Here is a 9,961-nt window from a genome sequence, read left to right as displayed (position 1 = left end):
GCTGCCTCTCCCTCAATTAGAGTTTATTATGATAGGCATGATAGACAGGCAAATACTCACATTTCAGACGCTGGTACCAGTGAATATCATTTGCTTCCTATCTCTGAAGAGTAAACCCCCCGAAATATTCTTAAAAATAGGAATTAAAGGCTATTGTCCTTATATTCTCAATTCCTAAATTCCTCAATTCCTCCTCACATCACTTTCCACGTTTTCCTCAGTTCGTTTCAGGCGACAACTTGTGCCCCCCCCCCAAAAAAAAAAACAACACCACTCTGGAGCACCGAACTCTGATGTCCAGTTGCCGTGGTAACGGCTGAGCGATTCCAACAGAATCGTTTAGAATCCTCCCGGTCACGTGGGGGCGCCGTCTCGTGCTCGACTCCATCCTGTCCAGCAACTCCGTTGCCTACGTCACCACATTTCACCGAATACGATGGAACGTCGTGGAAAATCGTGAAGGTGGTCTCCAGAAACTCCGCCAGAGACAGGTAAGCTGAATGAGAACTTCATTCAAACAGACTGTGTTTTGTGTCCGCGTCGTTCTCCGGGTTAATATTCGGTTTACAGAAAGATTGCTGTAGCTAGCGGCGGCTCTGAGAGGGTACCGGCTAACTTAGCACGAGTTACTTGGATGTTTCTTCCGCCGGTTGATGTGTCAGCTCGTGTAATGTTGTAATCTGCGTTTAGATGCAAAATGAGGGAAGCGGCTCTCCTGCTCGCATCGTGCGTGGTTCTGTGTCTCCTCCTGAGCCTCGGCCAGGCAGCAAGACAAGGACAGGATATCAGATGTGGAGGTATGTGACCATGTATCTCCGCCTCGCGCTCTGATCAGTGCACACACACAATCCTAATCTCGGTTTTTCCTCTTCAGCCTGCAGGGCTCTGGTGGATGAGATGGAGTGGGCCATCTCCCAGGTAGATCCAAAGAAAATGATCCAGACTGGATCCTTCAGGATCAACCCAGACGGCAGCCAGTCCATCAGAGAGGTGAGTCTGCAGAACCACAGCCACGTAGTAATCTGTGTCCAATTCACTCTGTAGGCTGCATCACTGTACTAACTACAGTTGTACACAAGAAGCACTTAACATGTACCTCAGTGCTGGGTTTGCCTGCATCATATGTGTGAAGATAATTTGCACATTATCAAAATATTCAGTGATTTTATGCGAACCAAATCTGAAAATAAAAATGTGATACCATACACAAGTTATTGCTTTTATCTCAACAAAAATATAACTGGAAATGTTAAAAAAAAAACAAAAAAAAACCCAACAAAACACTATATATCCTGTACATATTGGTTTTACTGTTGATCTGGAGAGAAATCTCACCCCTTCTTTAATTCAGAGACTTTCACGACCTTTGATGCCACCAGGTTCCTCTGGCCCGCTCAGAGGGAAACCTCCTGGAACTGATGGAAAGTGTTTGCGAGAGGATGGAGGACTATGGCGAGCGCACAGATTCTTCAACAAACAGGAAGTCCTACATTAGGATCAAGTCTCGCAGCGGTGAGGCCATGGACCTCTCAGAGGCCACACTGGATTCAAGAGTTACAGCCAGCTTAAAGTTTGCAGTGAGTACAGTTTTCTGTTCAAGAAATTATGATGTATTGATCCAAAAGACAGATACAATTAACTGCATCATTGACTTTTAATGGTCTTGAATTATTTAGATTTTATTTGTGTGTTACCCACCTCCTAAATTTTGTGATTTTGTACACTGTAAATTGTTCAGTTTATTCTGACTTATCTGTACAGTGTGAAACAATTGTTGAGCAGCATGAAGATGAAATCATTGAATTCTTCGCTCATGAGACAGATAATGTTAAAGACAAACTCTGCAGCAAGAGGACAGGTATGTTTCCAGCACGACTGATGTCGATCTTTCTAAAAATGTTGATATCGCCATATCACACACTGTAGGTCCACTGCAGTGACTGTATTTTAGTAAATTGTTTTCCTGTGTTTTCTGCAGACCTCTGTGACCATGCTCTGAAAATGCCCCATGACGAACTTTGATATCACCTCGCCATGGCTGCCGTCTCTCCTCAGCTGAAATGGAGACACCGGGTGCTGTAATGTTTTCAGTTGTCACTTCTCACCGGTTTATGCCATGGCAGTGATACAAGATGTATATGAATCCTGAAAACCTGTAAAATAATAGAAAATCTACCTGAAAACAAAATGTTATTCCTGTGACCACGGACAATTTAAGGACCAGTTGTTCCATTTTTTTAGCCACATCTCTTTGGACCCTGTCGCTTGTTCATGTACTGTAACTTATTACACTCAAGTTTCTGTTTCCCATATGAAGGCTCTTGTCTTGTCTTCACCAGATAAATCTGAAACTGTGAAACTAAAAAACTCAAGTTAGACCTCAAAGTAGATACAGAATTTCTTACAGAATTAATTGTGTATACACAGTAAGAATTCTACTTTAAGACAAGTACATAGAGATTAGGTTGAAATTTGGTCGAGTGGTCCTTAAGTCCATATTCATGCACACTGAAAAAGTCTTTTCCAAAGCTACACAGAGGTTCTTTGACGCCACTAGTCACTGTCAGCACAAGTATCAGTATTTTATGCTCACCAGTATTTATTTGCCAGTCCATGATCACAAGAATAACTGACTGCAGTTCTGTTTTTTTGTTTTGTTTTGGTTAAGAAAGACCACAAAATTTAAGGTACAGTATGGAAGATCAGGAATAAAGATGATTTCAGTTTTGAGTGGAGTTAGTTCCACTGTAGTGAAACTGAGAAAATGTGCCTTTAGTGTAGAACAGATGTTTTGCAGGTTTCACAGTATTCAAAGGACCAGACCTTTTATCCATCTGTAGAAGAACCTCAGTGTTGTTGTGAAAACAATTGCAGTTGATGAACTGATCACAAATTTGGCAACTGATGATTAATTTAAAGTTGCAGAAAAGTCAAAAAAGAAAATTAAAGAGTGAAAGAAGTTCTAAGTACTAAAAAACTTCATCCAACACTTTGTGTGAATATATGAATTCAAACTTGCAGCTCCTAGTGTTCTTAACACTTAAAAACACTCCCAGGGACTTTTATCGTTGTCCATTAATTTACACACCATTTGGACAGTGGTTTTAAAGTAAATTAAATTCAGACAACAGAGCACTGACTTACAAAAGGGCTGATATGTTGGCTGTAATCATGTAGAAAAACTGCTTTCCTTCCACGTTGCCATTTAAATCCAGAGAAGAAAAATATCTTTATACCAAACAAACATAAAGCATAAAATAAGAATGAGTTGTTTAGTCATAGCTTCAGGAGCAGGCTAACAATGCGTCTTGTTTTCATTAAACACTACCAAATCCAGATGCAATCCTCTTGTATTATGAGATTTCCAGTGTTTCTTTCTTTTTTTTTCACTTCTGAGAATCAAGAGTAAAGTTTAGTTGTCTTCACTGTAGTAAAACTGAGCTCAGTGTAATTCCACTAGAGTGTGCTGTCAACCACAATCTGATTGTTTAGTCCTAAGTAAAAAAAAAAAAAAAAAAAAATCATTCTTGGCTGGAAAATCCTCATGCTGTATGGTTGATGTAGACAGGCCAAGAGGTAGATTTGGTATCAGCTATTTTACAGTGTGTGACAAAATTACTCACTGTCTCATGTGAACATTCTCTTGAAATTTCCATTTTTATATATAAATTTTGTAAGTTTTCTGCATCTGTTGTGTCTTCAATCAATCAAAATGTATTTGTACAACATCAGCATGAGTTTATCATTTAATGTCTTAGATACAAGTCATAGAACTCTAATGATAAATTAATTTAACTGTAACTTGGCATCACATTTGCCATTAAGACCCATATCAAAATACATCTATACATTCTGTCGGCAAAGTTGTGAAACTCTGTTGCTCCATAGATTAGATTTTAATGCACTTTTTTGCCCCTACATAGCATCTAAATTATTGGAAAAAAAAAAAAGTTACACAGATTTCCTCCACAGTCTTTGCCGTATTAGTACATTTACATAACTTTCTGAATATATGGTTGGAAATATTTCATTGAGAGAAGATGCACATACATCAGCCAATCCTTCCTTATTAGGTCCTCTTTGTATTTTTGAAAAATGGATTGACAGAAATTAAAATACTGAGATGTAGACTTAAAGATTATGTGAGAAATGAAATATAACACTAAGAAGTGGATTGCAGTTTGCAAAAGTCTGGTCTTATACATTTTCAAGCTCTAATTAATCAAATTTTTGTTTTAAGACACATAAACTTCCCACAGCATTTTATTAATGCACTCAGTTTTTTTATTTACATTAAAATACATAACAATGGCTTAATTTTTTTTTTTTTTGCCAGAAATATCACCACACCATGAAATCACTCAAAATAATGAAATCTTCTATTCTATGTACTTTCATAATCTCACAACTACGTATTATGGGGAAAAAACTTTTCTTGTAAAGGAGTACATTAATATCTTAATTTAGATTTGAAAAAAAAGTGTGACAACTTGGTTTACAGGAATATTCATGTAAAATAAATAGAGTTGGCTATGAATTTTAGGTTTCCCTAATGTCAAATTAAATTAAATTAAATAAATAAAATAGTAAATCAATCACCAATCCACCAACAAAAATAAAAACTTTAAGATTACATTGAAAAAATACTAAAGGCTTCATGAAAAACAAAGTTGTTAGATGTCTAATTTAACATACTGGGCCAGTGTTCTTTGTTAACTTATGTTACAGACTCACTTTCCTTTCCTACAGCTGTACAATCTCCTCCTGTGACTTCATCTGATACCAGAGTGACCTCTGAGGGTGTGAAACCCTCCTCCTCACTTTCTTCTCGCTCTGTTTCCAGCATTTCCGTGGCTTCAGCTGTTATATTCTCCACCTCAACTGTGCACTCCTCACTTAGAGAAAACTCCTTTGTGTCTCCATCTTGCTCATCATCTCCCTTTTCCTCAGCAGTCTCATCATTTACTTCACCAGAGCCACATTGCTCTTCTTCAGCCACAGGGAACTCCTCGCCAGTCCCTGTCTTGCTTTCTGTCACGGCATCAGGTGGCGTGTTCTCAACTTCGTCCTCTTCGGCTACAATAACGGTGTCTCCAGAGCTGCTGGTGCTGCTGCAGGATAATATGTCGTCTTCAGCATGTCCGTGTGGCTCTTCATGACATGGATATTGCTCTACATCCTCAGTGCCTGTTGAAACCTTGTGGTGCCCTGCTTCATCAAAGACTATCCTCTCAGAATTCATGTCTAAAACCACATCTGGGCAGCTGAAGTCCTCCCCTATGCTCTCTGGATCCCACTGCTCACTCACTTCCTCTTCTTCATTCTCAGAGTCAGGCGCTGTATGTTTCCTAATGCGATTTACTGCATCCCACAGAGACTTGGGATACTGGGACTCTTCTCCTCTTCTACTCTCCTCTCTGTGGGGTAAGTCCAGGGACACACCCTCACCCCCCACATGAGAGGGAGTAGAAATGGTGGGAGCTACAGATGGGGCTGATTCAGAGATAGAGGAACATGAAAAGTGAGGGGATTCTTCACAAGAGTCCAATTGAAGAGGAGGTGGGGCAGTTTTGGGGATGTCAGCATCACCAGTGGCAGGATTTAGAGCTAAGGGACAGTCTAAGTCAATTTCCAGACAAGACATTGGCTCTGTGTCTGACTTGTGTGATGTGTGTGGTGGAGAAGGAAGTTCAGAGGGTGAGAGCACACCTAAAGGGATCTGAGACACCTCACAGTCTGAGTCTAAAAGTGAGGGAGAGTCATAGGGTTCAGTCCGTGGTTCAGTGTCCTGCAAAATTTCAATTTCTTTTTGAGTTTGACAGTCTGTAGCATTTTCTTGGGAAATTGTTTGCTCCAGAAGACCTGCAGGATCCTCATCAGCAACTATTTGTGACTGCTCTTTGGTCATATAACTATCCTTTACAGAAGAAGCATCCTCTTCTAGGCCATTATAAAGCTGTTGCTGAAAATGTTTGACCTCTGCTTGGCTGTCAGTAGAATCTTCTGTGGATATTTCATACTTCTGTACTGAAAGGCCTGTATCTTCACTGGTTTCTTTTTGTGATTGCTCTTCAGTCATATCACTCTCATTCACAGAGTCCACCTCTTGGCCATTATCTAATTGTTGCGGCAAAATTTTGACTTCCAATTGAGTTTGACTGTCAGTCACATTTCCTTGGGATATTGTCATTTCTAAAAGATCCAAAGGATGCTCATTGGCTTCTTGCTGTAGTTGCTCTTCAGTCAAACTTTCTTTTATGCAAGCAACATCCCCTGCTTGGACACAGTCAAGCTGTTGCTGCAGAATGTTGACATCTACACCATTTTCTTTGGATATTTCATGAGTCTGTTCCAAAATCTCTGTAGGATCCTCATTGGCTTTCTCTTGTAGTTGATCCTCAGTCATATAACTTTGTTTTACATAAGCAACATCCTCTGCTTGGACACATTCAAGCTGTTGCTGCAGAATGTTGACATCTATACCATTTTCTTTGGATATTTCAAGAGTCTGTTCCAAAATCTCTGTAGGATCCTCATTGGCTTTCTCTTGTAGTTGATCCTCAGTCATATAACTTTGTTTTACATAAGCAACATCCTCTGCTTGGACACATTCAACCTGATGCTGTAGAATGTTGACATCTATACCATTTTCTTTGGATATTTCAGGAGTCTGGTCCAACAGGTCTGTAGGATCCTCATTGGCTTTCTCTTGCAGTTGCTCCTCAGTTGTGTGACTTTCTCTTACACAAGCAACATCCTCTGCCTGGACATATTCATGCTGTTGCTGTAGAATGTTGGCATCTATACCATTTTCTGTGGATATTTCAAGAGTCTGTTCCAAAAGATCTGTAGGATCCCTGTCAGCTTCTTTTGTTTGTTGTCCATCAGCAATGTTGCTCTCTTCTGCACAAGCAACATTATCTGGTTGTTCATATTCAAATTGTTGCTCTGACACCACCTCCTGGCCCTCAAGATCCTCCAAGGTGTCACTAATGTCTTTGTTTAATGGCTGTGATGTTTCACCCTCTTCATCCTGGTCCTCAATGCAGGACATAGTTTCTGCTGTTTGATCCATCAAATCAAGTGGAGGAGTAGGGCTTGGTGAATGATCTGTATGGGGAGTGGAGCTTGGGGAAGATTTGGTAGATCCAGGGAGAAGAGGAGATGGCAGTTGCTGTGTAGAAGGAAGGGAGGTGGTTTCTGGATGAGAAGAGGTATCATTTTCAACAGACTGATTTTCTTCCTGACTCTGTTCAGTTGTATCCTCGTCACTAGTAGGTTGAAGCAGATTGTCCTCAGCCATTTTAGTTTCCTGTGATGTTTTGACGTCTGTTTCAAGCTGGGAGTCAGTGTCCTCTTCAGACACCTGCTCCTGAGGTCCTGCAAAATGCTCACCATCTTCATCTTTCACCTGATCATCAGCATCAGCACTTTCTTTCAAACATACAGCATCCCCAGTTTGACCACTCTCTAAGTGACTTTGTGACCGTTCCTCCTCTGTTGTGTCCTCTGGGAGTTCAGTTGCATTATGAATGTCATTTTTTACTGGAGAAGGTTTAACCTCCTCATCCTGCTCAACACATGGTTCAAGGAATGATGTAGCACCATCAGGTTGTTGCTCAGTGATGCAGTTGTGTAGAGGGATACCTAGGATTCTTTCAGCCCGCTCCTCCAAGGTTTCTCTTTCAGAAATGGAAGATGAAGGCATGCAGGGGAAAGAGGCGTCACCCCCTCCCTCAGGGGCCTTTTTCTCCACAAGATCTGAGTCTAGTTCAGTCTCAGGCCTGTCATTTATCTGCAAGAGGTTTGTTTCTGTGTTTGGAATCACATCCTCCTGATCCAGCTGAGTGTTTGATTCAGGAGACAAGTTCAATCGAGTATCAGGTGGACTATCTTCAGTGTGTGATGTGGAGCCTAAATAGTGAACATGCTCTTTCTTTGGTGATGGAATCAACTCCATTTTTACGACAACACATGTTGTGTCAATGACCAGTAGACCCTTACTGTCCTCAGGTTCTGTGTCGTTCTTGATGTCCAGTCTCCTTACTTCAACATTTATTGGCTGAACTGCAGGACAATCCTCTTGTTTGTGTGAACCATTTGATCCTCCTTCCTCGCTGTTTGTTTTCGAAAGTGTGGACAAAATCTCAGTTTCAGCCCTGCTTGTGAAACTTGGCTCCCTCCACAAAGGATATTTGACTGATATAGGCTGTGCTGACTGTGCAACTTGTTTCCCAGATGTAGAATTTGCATCATTTAAATTATTTTTTTCTGCAGAAACATCGTCTGTCTCTGCTTTATTTGATAGATTATCTCCAAGAATATCACTTTCTGTGCAGGTTGGTGTCTCCTGCTGTTTGGCTTTGAGATTTCTTGCATCAGAAGTATTTGACTGCTCTTTGAGTGCTGGTGGTCTGAAGTCTACCTCATCTGCAAGCTTTTGTGTTTGGTCATCACCGCTGTCCCTCAGACCTTTAGAAACCTCTCTTAATTCAGTGCTTTGAATGTTGGTTTGGGAAGTGCACAGTGGCAAGGATGGGGTTTCTGTGGGGCCAGCTATTCGGGACACCAGGCAGAATATGGTCATCCCACCGGTCTTTTTATTCAATTTGAACTTCCTTCCCTCAATGACTTTTGAGGATGTTTGTTCATTTGTCTTTATATTCTGAACTGGTTGTATTGTTTGTGGCTGTTGCAGAGACAACATACACTCATGCTGCATGTGTGTATTTTGGACATTGATAGGACTGCCTGCAGCATCTGTTTCTGGTCCTCTCTTCTTGAGTCTATCCAACTCTGCAGTGGTTTTATTCCCATCTGGTTTTGTAAAGTCCTCTTTCTCTGCCTTCCTCTTATCCTGCAGATCTACAGACACATCCTGCTTTCTGAGTGTAGGCTGTGACCAGTAGGTTTGTCTCTTACCTTCTTGCTCCCAGCTGGTATCACAATGGTGCATTACAGGTGAGCTTTTATGTGGGTTGTTATAGGGAGGAGGAGCAATATAGCCTGGAGGTTGACTAAACATTCTCCTTTGGCAGCCTGTCTTTTCTTTTACGTCCAACATGTGGCTTGCATTGGGGGCAGGAGGTTGTGGTGGATAATAGTTTGGAGTTTGCTGTCTGCCCCCTCTTTCCCACACTCCTGATTCTCTGATGTTTGCTGATTGTCTGACGTGTTGCAGTGCTGCCACCCGAAGATCTGTCCCACTCCTGCTGTCTCTCTCTGGAGCCCTGCTGCTCTCCAACAGGCCCTGAGATGCGCCCCTTAATTCTGCCTCTATACGTCTCCTCCTCGGAAGTGAATGACTATACCGAGCTGCCCAAGCCTCCAGCTCTCGATAGCTGCTGTCACTCCTCTTAGTTGACACTTCCCTGTTATAGTGAACAGGACTACAGGGCTCCCACCTTCTCTGCCATCCCTCCCTCAGAAATCCTCTCTCGTATTCCCTTGCTGCTCGATGAGTTGCTGTCCACTCCCTGTCTCTGGCTTCATGTGGCTGATACTCGCCCAGGTCCTGGTGCTGCTGAGTATGACGGTCCAGGATAAAAGGGAAGTGGGAAGAAGTAGGGGCAGATAGCTCTGGGTCTGTCCAGTTTGTGTAGTCCTGTGGAGCCCCTCCCGTTCTTGATCCAGGTACAGTCCAGTAACTGGCCTCCCCGCCTTGACCCTGCTGCTCATAGTACAATGGGTAGTGGGTTGCCTGATGCCTGTCATGATAGCTGTGGATGAAATGGTGGGAAAGTGTTTAATTAATTAATTCAAATGTATCAAATATATAATTTCAACAAAGATGACAGTTCCACATCACAGCTCACTGTATGGTATGCTGTTATTGAAGAAAATCTGAGGGCTGATATCACTTTACTGAATTTACAGGATGATTGCATGACAGCAACATGGAACTGTAAACTGCAGATATTCCAAACATTTTGAACTAAGTTAGTCAAGGGTTATTTGTAAA

General features: G+C 41.6%; 1 protein-coding gene across 1 annotated transcript; it reads left to right on the top strand.

Annotated features, from left to right (window-relative positions):
- Nucleotides 1-341: 341 nt before the first annotated feature.
- cnpy2 (canopy FGF signaling regulator 2) lies at nt 342-3,687 on the top strand. Its single transcript, XM_018699042.2, has 6 exons — nt 342-491; nt 691-797; nt 875-990; nt 1,380-1,577; nt 1,762-1,858; nt 1,979-3,687. The coding sequence occupies exons 2-6, from the start codon at nt 698-700 to the stop codon at nt 2,020-2,022; spliced, it is 555 nt and encodes a 184-aa protein (XP_018554558.1). The 5' UTR covers nt 342-491; nt 691-697; the 3' UTR covers nt 2,023-3,687.
- Nucleotides 3,688-9,961: the final 6,274 nt, after the last annotated feature.

The sequence above is a fragment of the Lates calcarifer genome, linkage group LG12, assembly GCF_001640805.2.
Source record: "Lates calcarifer isolate ASB-BC8 linkage group LG12, TLL_Latcal_v3, whole genome shotgun sequence".
Taxonomy (NCBI): domain Eukaryota; kingdom Metazoa; phylum Chordata; class Actinopteri; family Centropomidae; genus Lates; species Lates calcarifer.
This window is presented reverse-complemented; position numbering and strand designations above follow the sequence as displayed.

What these genes read in the sequence shown, in the direction of transcription:
- cnpy2 (XM_018699042.2), top strand. Translation starts at nt 698, where the DNA reads ATGAGGGAAGCGGCTCTCCTGCTCGCATCGTGCGTGGTTCTGTGTCTC. An exon ending in ACAGGATATCAGATGTGGAG is followed by an intron (nt 798 to 874) that starts GTATGTGACCAT and finishes TTTCCTCTTCAG; the next exon opens with CCTGCAGGGCTCTGGTGGAT. An exon ending in CAGCCAGCTTAAAGTTTGCA is followed by an intron (nt 1,578 to 1,761) that starts GTGAGTACAGTT and finishes TTATCTGTACAG; the next exon opens with TGTGAAACAATTGTTGAGCA.